Here is a 24552-nt window from a genome sequence, read left to right on the forward strand (position 1 = left end):
TGAGTCCCACAGGGTTCAATTATGGTGCCTAAGAAGCTGATTAATTGTTGACATCAGTTAAATATGACAGCAGTGGTGAGGTGTGGGCTTACATACAGGGTCTAACAGGTTACAATAATCCTAAATCCTAAAAAACAATTCTTACAAGCACATATATGAAGTGGTTCTTCCACAGAATCGCTCACATACCCATTTTTACCCATGCTTATTTTTAAAAGGGCACAAATGCAAGTCTATTAGAGAAACTGTAAATTACCAGAAGTTAAGGCGTGTGTGTGTGTGTGTGTGACACTGTTTAGTCATGCAGTTTGCGAAAGCACGGTACACAGCTATATTTGGGGTGAGAGGAATTTGTGTACACTTGCTTTTTCAACGAATTGCTGCTAAACGCTGACACCACCACCATCACCACCACAGCAGCAGCAGGAAAACAGGCAGGGAAGAGGAAGAGAAAGTCCAGTCACATGACAGATCTCACACCACCCTGCCCTCTCCATTTCCCCTCGCCCTGTCGTGTGACAGACACATGAGGAAGAAACAGAAAAGCAAGAGGAGCATCAAAATGGAGGCCTGGGCTGAAAGCACTGGATCTACAGAGGGAGAGTTGAGCAGAGAGCTAAGCATAGAGCTTTCTGGAGGGTTGGTCTATTGGGTGTAGTTTCCCGCGCTTGCTGTTGCTCTCTCCCTCCTCTGGCTGTGATGTTCTGCAGGGGGCGAGGGGCGGGGCGGTTCGTGGGGGTGGCTAAGGGAAGGAGGCGTGTAATTAGCAGCAGCTGTGCAGCTGGGCGAGGCACGATAACAACCAGCAAAGACCAATACTGCCATCCAGTGGACAAATAGCTGTACTGTAAAATAAAGAACACGAGTAATATTTATTCTGCTTTTGTTGGAGTGACTGTCTCTACTATCTATGAAAACTTTCTACAAGATGTTGATCATTGCTGTGAGGATTTAATTCAATTCAGCATTAAGCGCATATACAACTCTGGAAAATATTAAGAGACCACTTCAGTTTCTGAATCAGTTTCTCTGATTTTGCTATTTTTAGGTATATGTTTTAGTAAAATGAACATTGTTGTTTTATTCTAAAAACTACGGACAACATTTCTCCCAAATTCCAAATAGAAATATAGTCATTTAGAGCATTTATTTGCAGAAATAACAAAATAATTCAGAGCTTTCAGATCTAAAAAAAAAACAAGTTCATATTCATAAAGTTTTAAGAGTTAAGAAATCAATATTTGGTGGAATAACCCTGTTTTTAAACACAGTTTTCATGCATCTTGGCATGTTTTCCTCCACCAGTCTTACACACTGCTTTTAGATAACTTTATGCCTTTACTCCTGGTGCAAATATTCAAGCAGTTAAGCTTGATTTGATAGTTTATGATCATCCATCTTCCTCTTGATTATATTTCAGAGGTTTTTACTTTGGTAAAATTAAGGAAACTCATTACTTTTAGGTGGTCTCTTTTTTTTCCAGAGCTGTATTTTCATCACACTGCCAAAGTGTTAAACAGTTGTGGCCTGTCTGCTCCTTTGTTGTGATCAATAGCAATTTAGGTTATCAAGATGTAACATAACGGTTTTAGTCAGCACTAGTCTGGATGAGCAAACTGCAAGCAGACCACTGAGTACCAATGCGAGAATTAGAATGTTAAAATTACCTAAAATCCCCATTCATACTAGAAGTTGTCATAAATTTACCCAGCTAAGGTTAGCTTAGCTTAGTGGAAGCTCAGCGATTACCTGTTAAGGAGAAAACTATCGAGCCTGGCATCAGTCTTGTAGTCCTTCTGGGCTCTAAGCTGTCTCAAATGAAATTAATTGCCAATATTTACTCCTGTTTTTTACTCCATCTCTGATCGCGGTGGAGCTTTTTAAATGTATGCCAAGGCTGTAGCACTTTGTGTTGAGTGCTGTTCTATTCTATACCTGGCACTGTAGGATGCAGAGACAAAAATGGGAAATAGTCTAAATATTTCCACTTCATATAAGACAATTCAAAAACATACTGACTTCCTATATATATATATATATGACGGCACATCCATTATTTTCCGAGTTACTAAAAAAAAATAGCCAAGAAATTCAGGTCCTTCAGTTTCCCAACTGTTCACAAGAAGATTGGGGCAGAAAAAATGCTATAGTAATCTATGCAGAGCAAACCTATGAAGGGCAGTACATTCCAAGGTCTTGGTGCAAGAACTGCTGCTGCTTTACTATGCACTTTTGAACCTTTTGAAGACAGCAGTAACTTGCAATATGTTGCATCACACACACACTTTCTCTTCATAGGAGTTCTTCCCCCCTCTCATCCACTTTACTGACCAGTCTATCCCAAAATGCCCTTCTCACACATACTGACACACACACACACACACACAAAGCCAGCTCTGTCAATCCCTCGTTTATTCAATTAGTGAGGACCTCGATCACCCCTGAGCCTGCAGATCTTATTTAAGTCTGTACAGTTTGTGGGCGGAGTCAGTCTGTCCTCACACTCTCACGCACTGCTCTTCTGCTGCCACTCAGCTACACTAGGGCAGCGAGTGGACGCTGATTCCCAAGGACAGCACTGCAGGCTGAACTGGACACACAGGGAGAGCCGAGGAGATTCACAGCTGCAGGAGTGGACAGCTGCAGTCTCAGAAGTGGAGCTCAGATGCAGAACTTCATAAATGTAGAGGTTTAATCCAGAAATAGCTCTGATTGACCAAGAAAGTATTTTACATTTATTTTGACTTTCATTTCACTGCAGACAGTATACACCCAATATATTTCACGTTTTATCTGCTCAACTTCATTTAATTTGTTATTATGAACTAACTGCCTGCATTTCAGGCCTGCAACACATAATTAAAAAAGGTAATTTGACTTAGTTTGGGCTTAGTTTGACAAAAAGATCATTATTATAGGAACTTTACTGAGTAAAGCAAAGTCACAAGCCCGGGCTTTCATTCAACAAAGCTGATAGAACCACAATTTTGGCAAAATTTGTCACGCACTAAAATTTCGCACTATAAGTCGCACTCAATAAGGGTCTATTTTCATTCATAAGGCATTATAAGGATTATCATTGTGACACTAGTAAGGAACAGGGGTGTCGCCATGTTTTCCTTGTAATTCAGAGGGTCTGTAAAGCTAAACTTCTGTTTATTTACAGTAAGCTTATGTTTGCAGATTTCCACTAAGGCTAGCCCATTTAGCTTGTTTTTAACAAGGTAAAAACGCAGGCTACAGGCCGGTAATACTCAACTCTAAACGGCGAAAGAGCTAGCGCTTAGTGCGGTTAACAGCTAATGCTAATGCTGCTGCAGCAGTGCTAGCCAGGGTTAGCAGCAGGATACAGGATGATAATACTCACCTCTGAACCGCGAAAGAGCTAGTGCCTAGCACGGTTAGCAGGTAATGCTAATACTGCTTCGTCTCCAGTCCTGGAGAACTAAACTGAAACTGAATCTCCTGTATAATGCTATAAAGAGCAGTAAAGCAGAGAGGCTTTACTGTTCCTTACAGCCTGACTGGTAAAACTCCTACATAAGGTGCACCGGATTATAAGGCCCACTGGCGATTTTTAGGAAAATGTAAGGATTTAAAGTGTGAAAAACATGGTACAAATGATCACTTAATCACACTTAAACCTTATGTTAACCAGAAGTGATGTCGACTTATTTGTGCTCTGATGCATATGGGATAAACCATCACACAGTGGAAATGTGTTCTGAGGTCAGATAAATTAGCAAATGTACAATGCACATGCTATAGCTATCTTAACATAATCAGTTTAAAAAAATGTTCACAGTCAAGAAGTCTAATCCCATGATTAACCAGAAACTTCCAGTGTTTCCACCACTGATCTCCACCACAAGCTCTAAATAGTTCTTTCTCTACATTCAGCAGGCGGGTGGTTAATAAAGCGAGGGCACAGGGAAAGGCCCTGTGGTGAGTGTCCGTCCTTGAGTGGGTTTCAAGGGCTGTCACACTAACACAGACTCAATCACGCCACAGTGGAATTCCCATAATCACTGGCTTTTTCATCCTCTTCTCCAGCACCATGACACATCATCACACAGCCACTGGGAGTCCTGCTCTCACCAGATGAATATTTTATATAACACACACACATACACACACACACGACCAGTTGTGCACAAACCCTGAGCAGCTGTGATGTGTGACACATTACACAAGCACTTCAAACCAGCCTCAGAGATCTCAGAGGACTAAAGAGCCCCCCACTTAAAGCCAAGCGATGGATCTGCATAAGGAAACCCACTTTTACAGTAAATGATTCCACTGAGTCAGACAGCTCCAGGTCAGCACTGACCTTGTTTTTGTTCATGCTAAGAGGACAACGCAGCTCCTGTCTTATCACTACACTGCTAACAACAATACCTTAGCATGTGGAATTCATCATTTTTATATACTATAATAACTATAAAAGTATTAAGATTACTTCATTTATTATAGTATTGTAACCAACTGGCAAACAACACCTTTACAATAGCAATGCCTTGTCAACAAACACCATTACCATAGCAACATCTTAGCAACCACTAAGCAACACCTTAGCAAACACCTACACTTTATTAGCAAATATAGAATCCGCTCGCCTGTATGCTGCGCATGTAGTGATGTAAGGCTTGAATGTAGCTGCTCGGTCTCTCTACTGTTCTTTACTGTTCTTGAGCTAGTCTGAAGCTACGTGAAGTTTGGGATAGACCAAAAACAAGTGCAATATGATATGACATATATAAAAGTCATTAGTTGGTATACATTATTCAGCCTTTCCAGTTATTCATACAATCGCTTCAAATGGCACTTTCTGCCATTTTCGGAAGAATAGGAAAAAATTCTACTGTTTCACAGTGTATTGCGCTTATTCTGTCTCTTCAGTGTGTGATGAGTGAAGGATTTCAAATAGCAAAGCCTGGGGAGGGAAGGTTACAGAGCAAAGACAAAAAAATGGTACAGGGTGGGGGAAAAAAGAAGGGCAGACCCCCTCTAACTGCATTCCTCCTCTCTCTCCTCATGCCGGGCTGAGTAAGTGGCTGCTAATGCAGCTAAAGTCCTTGACACAGTCCGTCTGGCAACTCCAGCAAAGGGAGAAGAGACAGCTACCGCTTTACTGGCACTGCCTGGCACATTCCTGAGCACCTCCCCCACCCCACACAGAACACAGATAGAACAGCTTACACACACACACACACACACATATATATATATATATATATATATATATATATATATATATATATATATATATATATATATATATATATATATACATACACACACACACACATACACACACAGAATGATGAAACAATTCCCTTACAATCCATCAAATGCTGTCAAGCTCTTAAGAGATTGCACAACACACTCCATACGGGAATGCTTAAACAATAGGGCCTTGTTCCAGTTACACAACAACTACACCCGATCCGAGCTGCTGCTTTCAGCCCCATCTTTATCTTTTAACTGCTCATGATGTTTTGATTTATTGGAGTATTGATCCCTTTGATTCTGCTGAACTGTTCAACCCCAGTTAAGCTGCTTTTGAGGTCTCGAGTGCTGCAGGCCTACGGCAGCCATGATGAATGCCTGAGCCTTTGTTCCTAGTCTGACCCAGGTCACTCAAGCAGAGGATGCCCAGCCAGTGCAGAAACCCCATTAGTCTTGTGTCCACCTGCACTATTCATCATCATGTGGATGCAGGCCTGAGGCGCATTAGCTGCAGGCCCGTGTATGACCGATATTACAGCCTGCAGCACCACCTACTGACCAGTGAGGAGCTCTGCTACAGACACTGGCAAAGACTCCTACATCAACATGTAACCTCAGGAGTGTTCCACTCAATCATGAGCTAAAAATAAAGAGATACACCAACCTTTCTGCAGCGAGGATTGGGGCAGCTGAACAGAGAAATCTCCTTGTCCAGCAGAGCAGGGAAGTTACAGAACGGACACCTTCAATATGGAAAAAGACAAAAAAAAAAAAATCATACTCATTACACTCACCACTAGGGGTTGGCAATATGGCCAAAAAAACAACATCACGATATTTCAAGGTATTTTCACAGTAAAGATACTCTAAAATGACAAAAAACTACAACAACAAAATGAAAAAAAATACATTTGAATATTTCATACAATATGATATTGGCAACCCCTAAGTGAAATTTGATCAGACAAGAACAAGAATTTGATCAGATCTGTAACAGAAGTCAATGATCCTGAATGCTATGATACTAATAATGCCCTCCAAATACCTCCATATATCCAGGATTAAAGTAAAATAAATGATATTGGACAGATATAATCTGTCTCTAGTAGATATGTAATGGGAAATGAGAACAGTGTGAATTTTTCTTTTGCTAAAACAGCAAAAAAGTAGTACCCTGATGTGATATTTAGGGGTGAGTGATATGGCACGATATTTCAGGGTATAATATTGTTCACCAAATTCAAAATGTTGGCAATATTATAGTGTACGATAAAATATGGCACACCCCTACTCACTATTTACTAATTTTAAAGCTATTTAAAGCATCCAAGCTTGGTAAAAAGACATACCTGACCAGCTCATCTGCACAGGTGGCAGCCACAGCCTCCTCTGCCTGCCGCTCGTAGTATTTAAACAAGATGTTCTCTGGTAAGACTTTCTCCAGCTCGCTGGTGGGGAAGGAACAGGTACAGTTCCCATCCATGCAGCTCAGCTGCGACTGCAAGACAGAAATGCCAGTGTTATTAAAAGTCTCATTTAATCATTTTTTTTTAAATTAATTTTAAAATGTTAAGTTGTGGTCTCTAGTATGAGAATGAATGCCAAGTGAGTCAAGCAGTTCTGTCGAGTTGTGCTACCAAGCTTCTATAGTTCATATTTAAGGTCTCGGTTAAACACAGAATCCACCAGAGATCCTATTTAAACCTATAGGTACTAAAAGAAGATAGCTAACGCTAACTAACTGGTATAAACAGAGCTGTAAGCTCCTTAGCTAACAAGACAGTGTCGGCTCTGCTGGTTGACGTAGACACAGTGCTTTTCCTGATCGACTCGTTTTTCTGAGTATTATCTTTTACTAGCTACTGCAGACAATGGAGGTTGTGGAAATTTTTTATGTGAAGCATTAATATACAACTTAGAAAGTAAAGTGGAATTTAGTGAAAAGAAACCTTTAAATAAACAATGGTCAAGTTAAACTGATAATCAGGTTTCTTAATTGATAACAGCCATTTATTGTTACAGAAAGTATGCTTAATAAAATTCTTCACTTTAAAGGCTCGCAGTGACAGATCAGGGGATGAGGGCATTAACCCCTTTACCATGTGATCAATAACTCAGTGCTTTAACCACTGTCCCACTTCTGCATGACATGATAACAGTAGAGTGGGCTTTAAGCCAGCAAAGCCCACTGCTATTTTTAATTAATTGTAATTGACAGTATTTTGTTTAAATATTTTTGTTGATCATGCCTGTATTTTGTTTAGAGCTGCAACAAATGATTATTTGGGTAGTCGACTAATCTGATAAATGTATTTTAGATTAGTCAACGCTTATTTCAGGGTTCATACACTTTTTTCATGACTTTTCCATGCCTTCAAGACAAATTAATACGACCATACAATTTTTAAAACATAATTTTTTTAAATAATAAAATGTGTGTCAGAATCTGAGAGCTTCATTGTGTAGGGATTAATTACTGAATAAACTCTGAGCTGACGTATTTGTAGCTCAAAACAGATTTTCTCCATCGATAAACAGAAACACAAAGATTTGTAGACCAAATCCTTATGACTTTTACAAAACTTTATGGGCATTTTTATTTTTCCAATACTTATCCAGGCCTGGAAATGAGCTATTTTCAAATTCCCTGACTTTTCCAGGTTTTTCATGACCGTACAAACCCTGTTATTTCTACCATGCCCTTTATCTCTGCCTGCTCTGGGTACGGTTCCTGTTCCTAGCTTTCCCTATTCCTTTCAAACACATTAACATGGGATTTAAAAAGCCTTCAAATGTCCAGAACAACAGTGCTGCTGTTTAGTGGGGAAATATGTAATCTGTTGTGTTTGGTCACCTTTGGAGATGTTGCCGAGTTAAGTGTAAACTGAGTGAGTGAGTGAGCATATTACCCTTCTCCTATTGTGTATTTGTCTTCAGAACTTTGTGTAGTGCTACAAATGAATGATTACTCGATAATCAACATTTGTAGTCTACAAATTTTTATTATCAACATTTATAACGATTATATCGACTAATCGTTGCAGCCCTAATTTTGTGTAATTTATTATTTACTTCAAACACTTTGTTCAAAGTTTTTTTTTTGTATTTTCCAATAAATAGATAGATAGTAAGCCAAGGGTTAAGTCAACACTATGTTTGCTCAACATCAGCAACAAACACTTCCTTTTACATAAGAAACTAAGGTTCAATTCCTCAGCTGGGCAAACCCACCACACCACACCAATAAGAATCCTAACTCTACATTCACCTACCTGTGTAACATGATTCACATGCATGTCTCTCTGGATATGAGAATCGGCCGAATTCCGTAAATGGAAATGGAAACTTACAGTGCAGATGACTGATATATTGGCAGCAGGCCACGATTTATAAGAACTGAGAGCAGGATTGAAAGTGAAAGGCTTTTTGGGTTCAGATGTGGAAAACACCATCACCACACGAACAAACACAAGGGGCATTCAGAAGAAACCAAAAAAAAAACTGCAAATGTTTTGCCCTTTTTTGGCATTTGCGTTGTTTACTACAGTAAACCATAGTGATTTTTTAGTTTCAACCTGTTTTTTTTTTCCATTTGTTGAAAGGTGGCAACTCCTGTTAATATCGTTGCATGTGCCAAAGCCCAAAACACAGACTCTCACTGATAAACGTATAACCGTCGGCTGTTACGCTCCCAGGAAAAGATAAGACCTTAAGAAATGCATTTTCTGAGATAAGCACTGACTGCTGACTCCCACCCTGCAAATAGCTTACCCTTCCTGAACCAAACACAGCCTCCTGAGCGTATTTCACCAGGCACTCCTTACAGAAGAGATGGCCGTCAGTGCACTGCGTCATCTCCTCAAAGGCAAACTCCCCACAGCAGCAGCCGCACTCGATCAGCTGACCGTCCTGAAAAGCACAGGAGCAACGAGCCAGAGCATTTCAAATGATGTCCAGCTATTACTGGAACACTTCATCAAAATGTTCACTTCACCAACAGACTGAAATACAGCGGGAGTCTTCAGACAGCATACATTAGACTAATGTACAATTAGACAAAAGTGTTGGGACACCTGCTCATTCATTGTTCTGATTATATATAATTAAGGACATTACAAAAAGACTTTAACCTGCTTCTGTTGGATTGATTAGATTGTTGGATTGTCCAGATTTCAGAGCATTATTGTAAGGATTTAATTGCATTTAGCTAGAAGAACATCACCACCCAAGCTCATTACATCCCATCCCAGCTCCCAAACTCATGCTATCCCATGCAAATCAGATTGTAATTACATCTTAAACTACCTTCAAAAGCAGTTTGGAACCACTTTGCATAAACTATTTTGCATGTGTGTTTTTTTGCTGCCCCCACTTCACAATTCAATGATAGTTAGTTAGCTAACTATTGAAATAAAGCCAGCATGCACGCCGATCTACGATTAACCAATGAGAGGGATTAGACAGCCATGGCATCGCCCCTGTAGTAAAAATCATGAATCTGACTGGCTAGTTTGTCCTACAACTTTGCTAATAGCCTCATTACTACACCCTTTCAAAAATCAGTAGAAGGGGCACGCAGGTATGGAGGCAGAAGTTATTTTAAGAAGCAGTTTGAGCTAATTTATGAAATATATTCTTACAATTTGCAATTGCAACAGATTAAATATTATGTAATGATATAATAATATTTAAATCATCTCTGGAAAAAATTAAAAGACCACTTCAGTTTCAGAATTCTGATTTTGCTATTTATAGGTATATGTTTGAGTAAAAAAAATTGTTGTTTATTCTATAAATTCCAAATAAAATTTAAAGTCATTTACAGCACTTATTTGCAGAAAATAAGAAATGGAAGATTATAAAAAGGATGCCGAGCTTTCAGACCTCAAATAATGCAAAGAAAACAAGTTCATATGCATTAAGTTTAAGAGTTCAGAAATCAATATTTGGTGGAATAAGCCTGTTTTTTAATCACGGTTTTCATGCATCTTGGCATGTTCTCCTCCACCAGTCTTACACACTGCTTTTAGATAACTTAATTCCACTTCTGGTGCAAAAAATCAAGCAGTTCAGGTTGGTTTGATTGCTTGTGATCATCCATCTTCCTCTTGATTATATTCCAGAGGTTTTCAATTTGGTAAAATCAAACAAACTCATCATTTTTAAGTGTTTTTTAAATAAATTACACTAACTACAGATGATTTGGGATTGCATTCTCAGTAATACCTTTTGATACTGCTCTTCATTTACTTGCAAAGCCAGAAGGAAATCTTCATGCTGAAAATGGAAATGAAATAGAGCATTCAGCAAATAATTGAATCATACAGCATACAGGAAAATACAGCCAAGAGGAATCAAAAGTCCTAAAAGTACCTCTGCCATTTCCTTTGCTTTCTGCTCGTAAAACTGAAGCTCTTTCATTAAAGATGGCTCCAGCGGTGTATCAGAGCTCCTACACCATCTCCGGTTTTTCTCCAGAAAGTACATCTTCCTCTCCAGTTTAAAAGAACCTGAGAACATGAGGTTAGCTGTCAGCAACAAAGGGAATTCTCGCACTGTAATGAATGTGTACACAAGATAATTTGCTCAGAGGTCGATAGATGTTTTTTTCTATCCACCAAGTTTGAATGAAATGCACAAAAAAAATTGGTGGAAAAGAGTTTACTAAAGAATGGATGATACATCAAGTCATAAGCACCTCTATACTACCCCCTATATCACCCTATACTATACAATCCAAAACGACCTGTTAAGACCCCACACTACCTATACATTATATCGGACACATTTTTGAATATTGTGAATGATTTTACATCAGGGTACTACTATTTAGCTGTTTTCAGCAAAAGAAAAATTATACTGTTCACCTTTCCCATTATATAGTTACTAGAGACAGATTATATATGTCCAGTATCATTTATTTTACTTTAATCCTGGATTAAATATGTAGATATATTGAATGCATTATTGATATCAGGACATTCTGGATCATTGACGTCTGTTACAAATCTGATAAAATTCTTGTATTTTTTAATATCTCAGTTAGGAGTGTGCCATATCATATCTCATGCAATAATAACATTTAATTTTCATTTTGTTGGCAGTAGTACATTCTTAAAATAATATTTTTTCTAATTCGTCATATCTTCAAGAGTATCGTTATCGTGAAAATATCATGAAATATTGTGATATATTATTATTTTAGGGCCATATTGCCCACCCCTAGTCCCTTTAATTATCTACTTTATCCTAGACCAAATATTCCACCTATTCTCAACTGGTGGGTTGGGATCCAAAAGTGGATCACGTGCACGTTCTGGGCGGGCCGCTGACAGCTTATGAAAGATAAATTCCTTTTTCTAAAACGAGAGAGTTTTTTTTCTAATGTACTCTGAATGCAGGCATATAAAAAATTAGTGAAATATCTAATTTTGTCGCCTTATTTATTTTGTGCAGTTTTCATATTTAATTTTACTGTAGTAACTTTTATACACAAATAGTTGTCATGTTTTTCATTAGTTTCTTTAAAAAAATAATCTTAAATTCACTTTGCATGTATATGTATGTATTAATTCTTTTTTTTAAGATTATTTTAAAAAAATAAATTAGTTTGGTTTATATTCTATAAAAGTGGGTTGCAACTTTATGACTGAAAAAATGTGGGTCCTGGGCTGCGATCAGTTGAGAACCCCTGTCCTATACTATCCTATACCTCCTACAAGATCCTATAACATCTATATTACACTTTAATATCCTTTAGTAGTGGGCACTGTCAGGGTGGCATAGACATATCAGGCTTTATTAGGTGGGCCCACACATCCTACCTGGTTACAACCACGAAAATAGACAGCAAAATAGACTGAACATTATTTTGCTCTGGTTAAATCTTATTATTTAGTTTAAATGCCTTATTTAATCATGTCACATACATCATCTAAAGTTTCTTCACAGAACTGTAATGGATAAAAACAAGATTTACTCAGCATTTTGTTCTTCCACTATTGCAATTTTGCTTTTGCAAAACATTTGGACATAACTTCAGTTATTAAAACCAGAGAAAGAAATGTGTAGTCACCATGCTCAAACTTAAACTCAATAGAGGAGCGCTCGTTTGGTTCTTTTCTCTTCTTCCGCTTTCCTGAGGGGTCAGTGGAGATCTCTTGCCACTTCTTAAGAGCTTCAAATAAGGCCTTTAACACAACAAAGCATCATCATCATTATCATCATCATCGGCTGTGGAAATTCACTGCTAGAGAACATCACTGAGACGGCGATGAGAGAAGCTGCTGATGAGCAGTACCTTGCGGGTGATTGCATAGTGTCCTTTGAGGGAATTCAGGGCCCATTTGATGTCCTGGCAGCTCAGCATTCTGAAGTCGCCCATCAGCAGGTCTGCTGCTTGCATTACAACTTCTGGGCCAACGCTTTTCAACTTAGAGTAATCAAAATAGTTCTCATTTTCCTGAGTGAAAAAAAAGAAGCCATGCAGAAAACGGGTTCATCCACTGTGGAATATTCACATAATACACACTTCATACATCATAACTGTCATACAAAAATGTCTCCAAATCGGCAACTTTACAGGATAAAGATTTCTATTGGTCCATTCATCAAGAAATTGACGCTGTGTAAAGTGTGATGAATTTGTTTTTGTGAAAAATTATATGTATATGTATCTCACATTGTACTGTAATTTGTACAGTTTAATTGGACAAAAGTGCAACACATTTTTTATTAAAATCTCTTTAAAGGGTCAGTCTGTATTATTTTGTTTTTAAACTGAAAGCAGAAGCATTTCTGAGTGAAGAAGGGACAAAATATTGTGTTTAATGGAAATTAATGAAATTTCCATACCTGCTATGCTCAATATTTTCATTCTAAAAACTGGGGTGTGGGGTCACTTTTTGCAGGAGTTCTTAAGGCCACGTCATGCGTCTTCACGTATTTACGTCACACGTACATCCTCTGAAAGAGGATCCGGCTCAGTTTTACTGAACGCGAGTGGCTGGTGGAGCAATGGAGACTTTAGAAGAGGAAACTCCGAGCTCTGTAGCTTGTTTAATCAGAGTAAAAACAAAGAAACTAAGGAGTGAAGTTTCTGACTGATCTCTCTCGCTCTCTATCTCAGCCAATCAGCTCTCACTCCTGTCCTGCCTCTAAACCCATACATTACCCAGTGCCCCACCCAAACTACCCCTCCTATTTTTTTTTTAGCCTTTTCAAACTTGAGCTGAGGGTGGATTTAGCAAAAATCAGCGGGTCTTTAAGATGGATTAATGTGCTATAAACTACTACTAAAAATATATAAAATATATAAATAAAAAGTTGAAGGGGTCGGAAATTATTCTTACATTCTATATTAATATTTTACCAAAGATTGTGACCTGCTAAAGGCAGTACAAACCTGTGTTTCAGTGTCATTCGTCTCGAGGAGCACACTTCTCTGAGTTAAACTAGAGTTTGCTTTTCTTGGATAATCTGGGTTCTCCAACAGCATATTGCATATTCTGAGAAAAGAGAAAGAACACACATATCTTTTCAGCCAGTCTGATCCAGTAGGACCCAAACAGAAAGACAATACGAGTGAAGAAATGGAAAACTTTCTGCTTACACATTTAAATCTTTCAGGTCATTTCTTTCTATTAACTCTGCTACATATCCCTCCTGCACATCTGGAAAAAGGTCCATCTGTGAAACACATGAAACAGATTATAGTGTATGACACATTGTGCACATCAGCTAATTATCTGGAATCCTGATGAACTTAACAGGATGTGAAAGAAGGAAAACAAAAACGATGCATTAAAATTCTGAAGAAAAAGTTTTTTTTAGAGCATGATTTAAAAATATGTATACGCCCACATTTTTTTTAGCATTTAGCATTTTTTCTGCTCCATAATTAATGTGGCAAATATGTGTTACAAAACAAATCTGTTTTTCTATTTCTGAAGATGTTCCAGGTCCATGAGGAACAAACCTTTAAAATGCCTAAATATCCTTTATTTGATGAAAAGGATCTTTACCAGTATCTCCAGGGCCAGGAATGAGCACCCCTGTTTAAGTCACTAACTGAAGCCCTGCTTCTAAACCAATGTTGACAGGTGTTTCAATTCAATTCACTTTTATTTATATAGCGCTTTTTACAACAAAAGTTGTCACAAAGAAGCTTTACAGAGAAAAACAGGTCCACATCTCTTATGAGCAGCACCACAGATGCAGGTTTTTATACAGGTACTGAATCTTGTGGCCAACTGACAACTGAATTCATCTAAATTAACATTTTCCCCATTATTCAAATAAAAACGCACAATGGAAGAAACAGAAACCGATAAAACAGGTGAAAAATATATTACATACAGTATGTTTGGCCAAGGGCTAATAAACATTGCTTCATTTGTAAATTTGAAACTAAACAAATATTCTACTCATATCTTGAGTTGAATTCATTTTCTTTTACATTTTATTAAAAAACTAATAAAAAAAAGAGTAGCACTTTTTGAAAGAAATGTAACATAAGAAAGGTAAAGGGTAAATATTAACCATGTAAGCTGTTTATATTGCTTGCAATTTAGGTGAAGCAAGCATGTGTAAAGCATTTTAATGTAAAATTGCTTAATTTTGCTGAATTAAATACAAGTAACAAAGTAAACGAGTAACAAAAATATGAACACCACACAAAGGGTTAAACTTATCATTTTACAGAATCCTTCTGAAGCTCTTACTGTCTGAGACCAGCAGGAAACTGCTCTACTCTACTAATAAGAACATATTTTACTTAAAAATAATGTATCTTTTTTCTTGCGTATACAGTTATGGAAAAAAGTACATCTAAGAAATATTAAATTTTAAAACCACTTTTGTGTGAGTCGAGCCCCACAGTCATGATTCCATGTGGTTAGTTCCATTACCAGCCAAACAGGTTCTGGAGGAACCTGGAGCGCTGTCATGCAGAAGAGTGAAAAGTAGCTGTTTTGATAAATAACAGTGGATATTTGAGAACTTGTGAGAATTCAGTAGTTACAGTGGTTTGTTAAAAATAAAAAATAAAAAACATCTTAAAAGAGCCTCAGGTTCTGTTTCTCTATTGGCCAATATGTGAAGCACTGTTGTCAGGCACCTAAACCAAACACACCAGAAGGGTCAACAGTAAACAGCCATGGAGACAGCACACTATTACACTACAGACACACTCAATAATGGAGCTCACAATGTAAAGTAATTTTCACACCATGCGGTGCTACAATGGGTTCTGTAGGAAACACTAAAGTAGAACCAATGTAGGTTCCAGAATGAACCGTTCTGGTAAAAGATGCATTTGTAGAAGGTCTTTTAGTAGTCAATGTTAAGGTTTTTTACCAATTTGAAGGTGCTTAACACTTGCAGCTCAAACTGCAGAACCAGAGCTCCAGAAGGAAAGGAAAAAAAACACAAGGAAAAAAGTATGTATACAGCTTTGGAAAAAAAAATACGAGACCACTTGAAAATGATGAATTTCTTTGATTTTACCAAATTGAAAATCTCTGTAATATAATCAAGAGGAAGATGTATCATCCCAATCATTAAACCAAGATGAACTGCTTGAATTTTCACACCAGGAGTGGCATAAAGTTATCCAAAATCAGTGTGTAAGAACGGTGAAGGAGAACATGCCAAGATGCATGAGAACTGTGCTTTAGAAAAAAAAAAAAACGGAAAAACACGAAGTGGGAGTTGTTGGACTGACTCCACCCTCTGGATTTTTGCTTCTGCATTGACCAGGGATGTTCCAGATCCAATCATGTGATTGGAAATCAGGGCCGTTCACATAATAATTGTCAAAGGATCAGAATCGGGTGGAAAAGATCTGGATCACTGACTTAAAATTTCATGTTGCGTTGTTACTCCACGAGTTCACTCTAAACTCTGTAGACTATAAACTGCATTGTGCAGCAAGAGCATCGAAACTACACAGTATAAATACTACAGTAAAAATGTCTAGTCTAAATCAAGTCTGTCAGGCCTTAACCACACTAAACTATTATTACTGTCTCCCTCCCATACATACAGGGAACGACCAGCAAAAAAAAAAAAATTAATCATGACCTTAATTATGATTAATCGCACAATTGTTGCTGTATGACTTTTTTTTACGTTTGTTTATTTAAGAAAAGATGCATATATAAATGGAAATCATTTATATTGCCATTTAGAATTTTTGTTTATTTTGTGCTAAAAATAGGCTGTTTAAAAACACCTTAATAGACAACTTGGATGGTTCTTGCCTTTTTTCTGCATTGTTGCAAGTATTGGATCAGGACCTGGTGTCACTTAAAAAATCAAATGAGTCTCAGGACATCACTAGCATTGACTAAGTACTTGTCTTAATTTTTTTTAAATCCCTCAGAGAACTTTCTGTAGTTAAGTTTTTACAGCATATATTGCTTTAGAGCCTATCTACTAAACAAGCAGACCAACCAGAGAAGCACTGAAAATGTAATGTAGCTGAAGGACTCACCACTCTCTTCACTAGTTTCTCCAGAGCGTGTCGCTGAGGTGCTGGAGGCTGGCTGGCCACTGAAGATCCAGGCTGCTCCATCCGCTCCTGTGCCAGTAAGGGGGGAGTAAACTGCTGCGGCTGCTGTTCCGGCTGGGGTGCCGCCACATCAGGCTCCATTCCTGTCTGTGTACGCTGAGGCCTGACCATGGGTCGTTCCTGAGGGGGGACCAGGGCTACAGCCCCAGGGTACCTTTCAGTTCTATTCAGACTGCATTCTGCTACCTGGTTTCCTGTGCTAGGCTGAGCTGGAAGCTCAGCAACAGGTGGGGTGAAAAGAGACGTCCCCCGGTTGGCTGGATGAGTGCTAGGCAAGGGGTCACTAGGTTGGGGCACTGAGCCCCCAGCAGGATAACGAGGTCCGAGCATAACATTGTCTCTTGACGTGGAAGGAACAGCGTTCTGGTCCGTGGTAAAGACACCTATGGCTTGATTTCCTGATGTGGGCTGTGCAGGTGCTACAGAAGTGTGGGGAATGTGCAAGTCCACCAGGTGTGGGCCGAGTACAGAAGCTTGGCCCCAGGATGTGCTGCCTCCCCACTGAGCAGCGGGCCGGATCACCCTGCGCTGAGATGGTACCTGTGGCTGAGAAAAACAACAAAATATACATAATGAAAATCTCACATAAAATAAAGAAGGAAAGACCTTGCATTTATGCAGTGGGTGAAAACTGGTATATTTTACTTCTGTGGATGTGCCTGCAGTAAATACAACCCCCCCCATATGTACTATACAAAAGCTATACACATGCTTTTGTTGACAAGCTTGACCCCTTGGTCCCATCACTTACCCCTACCTCTTCTTTTCGAGTGTAACTCTTTCCCCTTGGAAGAAAAAGGGGTGAAATCCATCTCCTAAAAATTGGGACGACCCTTCAAGAACCCGATACGTCATCAGGAGCACTAAAGTTCAGTAACTAGCTGCTGGTTAACTAGTTAACTAGGGTTTTATTGTATGTCTTCATAAAGGGGAGTAGATGGTGCAGATGTCCATTCTTTTATTACTTTGTGACGGGGAGCTAAAATTAGCTGTGATTAGCTTTTTATTTTATTTTTTCTTTCTGCCTTAAATGCTGCAGCCCCCACCGTCTGTTGCACCATTTAAGGTGGGACAGGACAGTTAGCTAGCTAGCTACTGAGACAAATTACTATGGTACTATAGCGCTAATCATCACTTTTAACAAGGAAAATATTTACATTTGCGGGTTTCTTTGGTCGCTTGTTCTGCCATCTTACTAGTAATTTTTACCTACAAAAATCTCCGTTTGAAGGGCTTACAAGCCCTATCCCTTCCCCTTACCCCTCCAGACTAACAAGAATCGGGACACCCCTACCCCTTGGCATGTACATGCAAAACAGAGGGGTAGGGATAAGGGGTAGGGCCAAGGGGTAAAATGGGATTGGGCCTAAGAATCATGCAGTATGGAGAACTGGAAAGTAATATTACAGTACTTTAAACTTATACAACTCGGTTTACACAACATTATACAGTCCTGAAGAGTGTTCTTGTGCAGCTTCAGCAAAGTTCCAGCGGTCCAAAGTTGGTAAAACAGTGACACCATTCATCCCATTCAATTTAGCACAGCACCATCACTAATAAAACTGTTATTTTTACATATAGCTGCTATATGATGCAGATGTAAGTCACATTTGATATGTGCAAAGTACAAAATAATGCAGTAAGATAACAGCAAGATATTTTAGGGAAAAACTATCCCAGTTACCTCTAAAATGCTAACATCGTCTTCATCTTCATCATCATCTTTGACCACAACAGGAGCATTTGGTACAAATGTGACCAGCTCATCATCAGAATCATCAGATATGGTTATGTAGGTCCTCCCTGTTGATCTGCTACCTGTGAATGAAACATGTAGCATGGAAATAATTAACAGACCTATTTATTATCAGATAATACATATGTGAAATTGGTTTATGTTTGCTTTTTTGGCAAATATAAACCATGTCAATATACAATTTCTGCTGCTAATTACCTGTTTTATTTACACAAGGGATTTCTCAACATTACCCAGACCTTACACTAGAAAGGGCTGGGAGGATACAGTCTATTATAACTGATTCATAAATTTGTATTCATACGTACAGCTCCTCCGAACAACTTTTAGAGCTCTAGGTACATGTGTGAAAGGGGCTACATACACTAAAAAACATGAAAACACTAACTGCAAAGCAAAGAAACGACACTAACCTTGGCTGCGATGTGTGTTAAAACTGGCCAGATGAATGACATCTTCATCACCAGTTCCGTCAGCCATGGTAACACAGCCAACCAGACTCCCTGAGTCTTCCTCCTCCCCTCCTTCTCTCTCTCTCTTGCACACAAACACTCATGCACACACACAGCGCCCTGATATCAGAGAGGCATCACCCTGCGGGAGGAGATAGAGTTAGTAAGCACAAGTGATATCTACTGCTGTTTATTCTGGAAAACAACAGTTAAAACACTTCAACTGAAAGAGACCGTAATTAGGTAAGCATGGTCTGAAAATCTGATGAAACAATCAGGGTCAGATTTCCAGACAGGAATAAAGCCCAGTCTTAAACTATACTGTCCTATCAATGGAAAATCTCCATTTAAAATGCTGTGAAGTACAAGATTAGGATTAATCATCGTCTGGGGAAACCGCCCCAAGAAATGTGCCCAGGAAAGACTTTTTGAAGGAGGGAAAGGAAAGAGTAATGAAACCTTTTACCATTGAAAAACCGGTTAAAAGGGAGATAATACAACAGACTGTAGAGTTAAGAACAAACATTTGATAATTCTAATAGCTTTTAATAGCACAGATAATACTTAACTGTCAATTAATTTAAAGTATGTTGTTTATAGTTGTTAGCAATTTATTAGTAGTATTATATGACCAGTAAGATGTTTTCTAAATCAGCATATGTTGAATTAATTGACCTAAACCAAGTTTCTAGCCAATGTCCAAGCTCCTAATCAAGCAATCTGTTTAGAAGAGTTTTTTCTTTTACATTTCATTTCACTGAAGATTTGTAGGGACAACTGCAATACAGTACTTTCAATTCAATATATTGTTTTAAATTTATATTATTTTCAAAATGATAATTTGGAAATGACCACGATAAAAGCTTTTTTTAAGGTTAGGAAATGTTATAAAAATGTTAAGCAGGACTGGTATGTTTTATTATTTTAAAGGACACATTTCAGCTATTGATAAAACAATATGGTTTATGGTTTAGTGCTTCTTTAACCCATAAGAGAATATTAATGCCAAATTCAAAAATAAATAAGCAGCTCATTCTTGTTTGTTTCTTACTGTGGGAACACGCAGGAAAAGTAAATATTTTAAAGTTTAAATCATGATAGAACATAACCTGTATTCAGGTCATATATATATATATATTATATATACACACACACAATGTAAAACATTTAGGTCAATTAAAGTGTTTAAATTGTTAAACTGGTTGAAACAGATCTGTAGAATCCAAAAGTTTAGACTTTTATAAGGAGATGCTTTTATTTCCAGATTTTTTTCCAGCACACCTAGGGTACATTCTGTAAATTAGGTCAAATCATGAATTAAGACAGATTCACACACTGTCCTGTAGTGATGCTCTCAGGATGTTCAGTATGTGTCTGGAACTGGATTAGGAACTGGAGTTCTGGAGTTAAAATGATGAAAACAGTGCTGTAAAGAACTTTACTTTGCCACCAAATAAAAGGTCAGACATTCTAATATTTGGTTGGACCGCCTTTAGCTTTGACTGCAGCACACATTCGCTGGGGCATTGTCTCGATAAGCTTCTGCAATATCACAATATTTATTTTAATCCAGTGTTGCTGGATTAATTTTTCACAAAGATCTTGCAGCAGCATTGATGATGGTAGAGTCTGACCACTGCACAAAGCAGCTCTTCTCCATCCAGCACATCTTAAATATTCTCAATGAGGTTAAGATCTGGACTCAGTGGTGAACTCTCTTAATCCATGTGTGAAAATGATGATATCATGCTCCCTGAACCAGTCTTTCACAAATCCAGCCCCATGAATCCTGACATTGTCTTATTTTGGAATTTATAAAAAAAAAATCCATTGATGGAATAACCTGGTCTATATTCAGTATATTAAAGTAGTTAGCTGACAACACATGCTTTTGCCGAACCTAGACCTGCAGACCAACTGCAGCAAGATAAATCCAGGTGGTGACTTTTTATTCGGACAGGCAGTGTAACTACTTCACCATTTAACTAAATTAAATCGACTGGGAGTTTTTTTAGGTGCTGACATGTTGATTCACTACAAAAAAACGTGGTCCTAGTGTTAGCTTATGTGTTAATGAAGTTATCAGCTAGCTTACAATACATTAAAATGACCTAAAATTCCTCTTAAACAGTCTTAAACTAGTCTAAAAGAAGTTTCCACGGCTATATGGATGTTAAACCCCTTAACTGACTTTCATTTCTGGTCCAGTTGTCGCCCTGTAGTGAAGCTAGCAACGAGTAAACAGTGTAAACAACGACAGACTGAAGTTAGTGGACACAGAGTGAGTGTGACAGAGAGTACAGCTAAATATATAAACCATATATTTTACATTTAAAACCTCCACAGAGTCCAGGAGCACAGCGTAAAGCTCCAACACAGCTCCACAGGCAGCTAACAGGCTAAAGAGGCGAGTTGGCACAGAGTGGTCTGGCAGGCTAGCTCAGCACGTTAGATAATAGCCTACTAGTCTGGGTAAGTAGCTACAGGATTAAAGAATGGTCAGATTTAGCCGCTCAGACTCACATTTCCTCACCCAGCACCGGTTAATAAAGATGGTAAATGATCGTATTTCATCGTGACGGGATTGTTTAAAGCGGTAAACCTACCTCTCCGTTTAAATCCACCAACACATCGACAAGCTTTCAGAGCCGGATATCGAAACAAACGGCCAAAACAAGCCTGGCTACGTCACGGGGACAAGCGTGCAGCACAGGATGATGGGAAATGTAGTTTGTTTTTTAATATTTGAAATGAGTACCTCAACTAACATTGGATAAACGTTCTTTTATTGGCATGTACACTGTACAACCGATAAGAACAGAAAACAAACAAGATTACAAACAATACATATAAAACCCCAACATTTCATCAATGTTAAATCAACATAAAATCAATGTGGATAAAAAAATCAATTTTATTTAAATCAAGCTACATTCATTGAAAGGTTTTTAATGTTTGGGACTCTGAATCTACTACACTCACAATAAAATTAATAATTATTATAGTAAAATAATAATCCTTTTTATTATTTAAATGTCTCTTTTTACACTAGCTATAAGAACAAAATACAAACAAGATATAGATATACAAGATATACATATACACATAGTAAAGTGTAATACAAACAATACATATATAGAAAAGCATTATGCTAAATCAATGTAAAATGGATGTTCACAAATAAATCAGAGATGTTGCTTTAATGCATTAGAGACAGAATTAATTATTTTTCTATTTGTATATACTGTGGGTGTTAATACATTCTATGATGTGGACATGAGACACTTCTGGATCAAGGAATGTTAAATACTCACACAACTTCAGGAATGACACCCACTATCAGGCCTCATTTCCACTTCCATAACCCCCCTCACTTCAACCTCACTCACATGATAACACCTCACAACTTTACTTAAGGTTCGGGTATTCCCAAGACATACATCCTCTGAGGTAACAATTCATGAACATGATTTTTTGGCTTGTCAGTGTAATAGTGTACATATAGAAAAAAAAAAAAGAATATATATATATATATATATATATATATATATATATATATATATATATATATATATATATATATATATATATATATATACAGGGGTTGGACAATGAAACTGAAACACCTGGTTTTAGACCACAATAATTTATTGTCCCGACAGACAGTTCTGGTGGAAACAGGAGAGTTGAGGTGCACATTGAATTCTGCTGTGATTTGGGCAGCCGTGGTTTTATGTTTTTTAGGTACAGTCAGGGTTAGCACCCGAACATCCCTTTCAGACAGCTCCCTCTTGCGTCCACAGTTAATCCTGTTGGATGTGGTTGGGCCTTCTTGGTGGTATGCTCACATTACCCTGGATACCGTGGCTCTTGATACATCACAAAGACTTGCTGTCTTGGTCACAGATGCGCCAGCAAGACGTGCACCAACAATTTGTTCTCTTTTGAACTCTGGTATGTCACCCATAATGTTGTGTGCATTGCAATATTTTGAGCAAAACTGTGCTCTTACCCTGCTAATTGAACCTTCACACTCTGCTCTTACTGGTGCAATGTGCAATCAATGAAGATTGGCCACCAGGCTGCTCCAATTTAGCCATGAAACTTTAAAATGACAGGTGTTTTAGTTTCATTGTCCAACCCCTGTATATATATAAAAGAAATAAATCTCTATTACCCCAAAACCCACTACAACCGTTCATAGTGCTTTTCCACCAAAAGAACTCTGGTTCTAGTGGAACCGTCAAAACGTCACATCATATGTCATCAACAAAGGGAGCTGCAGAGCGGTGGTGAACAGAAGCGGACATGGTTCCACGCCATTTAGGGGTCTAGACTCCAATAAGAGTCTAGACTCCTTATATTACACTGGCCTAAAATAAAATACTCAGAAAATAACATCCATAAAATATGAGTAATCTTGAATAACTCTAAATAAGAATAGCTAAGAGGAACAGCTAAATGCCATAAAATGTAAGCCATGCTATATCAGAGTGGGTCCACCTAAATCTCATTCTTAGAAATGTTCACCACCCTGCATTAGGTTAATTTGTCAGTATCTAATCAATGATAACAGCGTTGTTTCTCCAGCCACCTATTTCTCTGTGTTGATTTTCTGGATGAAGGCATTTTGTTTTGAACTGAATAACAGCACTTTGCCCCCAGTCAGACGGGTGCCTTGATTTATTTCTGTTCCCAAAGGACTGCATCTAACCATAAAAGCTAAAATAGCTCATTTAATATTACTGTGGGTTTGAGGTGGGAACACAGCCTGCAGATCAAGCTGCCAGTGTTTTGATCTTAAAGCCAGTGTAGTTATTAGCCTAATGCTGGAAGATAAAGTGAGAGTTTGAATGCTTTCTTTCTGATTGTGGCGTCATAAACACAATCAAAGATAGATTACTGGCTGGGCCAGTGGGGCCGAATGCCAGGAGCCTATAAATTCCAGTAGACTCAAACATAGGGGACAGTCAACTTCAGGGAAACATATCAAATCAAACACTGAAACTTTTCCAAAATACTGTATGAGTGAAATGTAATGCATGAATAAATAAGTAAATAAATCATGTATCTGCAAATATAAAAACAATACAACACATTACAATAGGACCATTTTTCATTATTCTATTAGACCAACAAACAGAGAACATTATAAGAACATTTAGCAATGTTTTGAAAAGGTTTCAGGAAGGTTACCCTGTAATGTTACAGAAATAATGTTCCAGGAACGTTCTGAAAACATCACAATGATTAGTACATTATTACTAAAGAAAAAACATTGATACAAGTGATACTGCAGCAGCATTACCAGAATGTTCAAAAACGTTAAATTAAAATGTTCTAAGAACATCCAGAAGGGTTCAGGGGTGAACAAAATAAAATGGGCATGTGCTGCACAACCTAGGGCCTGTATATTCTGAAAAGGGGTGGCTCTCGAATAAAGTTTTAAAACTTTGCACCATCAATGACAACAATTTACAGTTTTCTTGTACCATCACTGGGTCACTGGGAGAGGGGGCACATAAACATATGAGGCTATGTAT

The 24552-nt window shown here is 38.0% G+C and overlaps 1 protein-coding gene across 1 annotated transcript in view; it reads right to left on the bottom strand.

Annotated features, from left to right (window-relative positions):
* rnf216 (ring finger protein 216) overlaps positions 1 to 21708 on the bottom strand; it is a 47344-nt gene extending 25636 nt beyond the window's left edge. Inside the window, exons 1-13 of the mRNA XM_007247806.4 lie at positions 21616 to 21708; positions 18971 to 19151; positions 18486 to 18619; positions 16724 to 17347; positions 13841 to 13917; positions 13634 to 13736; positions 12530 to 12691; positions 12305 to 12419; positions 10603 to 10739; positions 10456 to 10506; positions 9001 to 9138; positions 6579 to 6727; positions 5894 to 5972 (exon numbers count right to left, since the gene is read on the bottom strand). Of these exons, the coding sequence (XP_007247868.2) occupies positions 5894 to 5972; positions 6579 to 6727; positions 9001 to 9138; positions 10456 to 10506; positions 10603 to 10739; positions 12305 to 12419; positions 12530 to 12691; positions 13634 to 13736; positions 13841 to 13917; positions 16724 to 17347; positions 18486 to 18619; positions 18971 to 19037 (1836 nt within the window). The 5' untranslated portion in view covers positions 19038 to 19151; positions 21616 to 21708. The remainder of the gene's footprint in view (positions 1 to 5893; positions 5973 to 6578; positions 6728 to 9000; positions 9139 to 10455; positions 10507 to 10602; positions 10740 to 12304; positions 12420 to 12529; positions 12692 to 13633; positions 13737 to 13840; positions 13918 to 16723; positions 17348 to 18485; positions 18620 to 18970; positions 19152 to 21615) is intronic.
* Between the last annotated feature and the right edge of the window lie 2844 nt (positions 21709 to 24552).

The sequence above is a fragment of the Astyanax mexicanus genome, chromosome 3, assembly GCF_023375975.1.
Source record: "Astyanax mexicanus isolate ESR-SI-001 chromosome 3, AstMex3_surface, whole genome shotgun sequence".
In the NCBI taxonomy this organism is placed as follows: Eukaryota; Metazoa; Chordata; class Actinopteri; order Characiformes; family Acestrorhamphidae; genus Astyanax; species Astyanax mexicanus.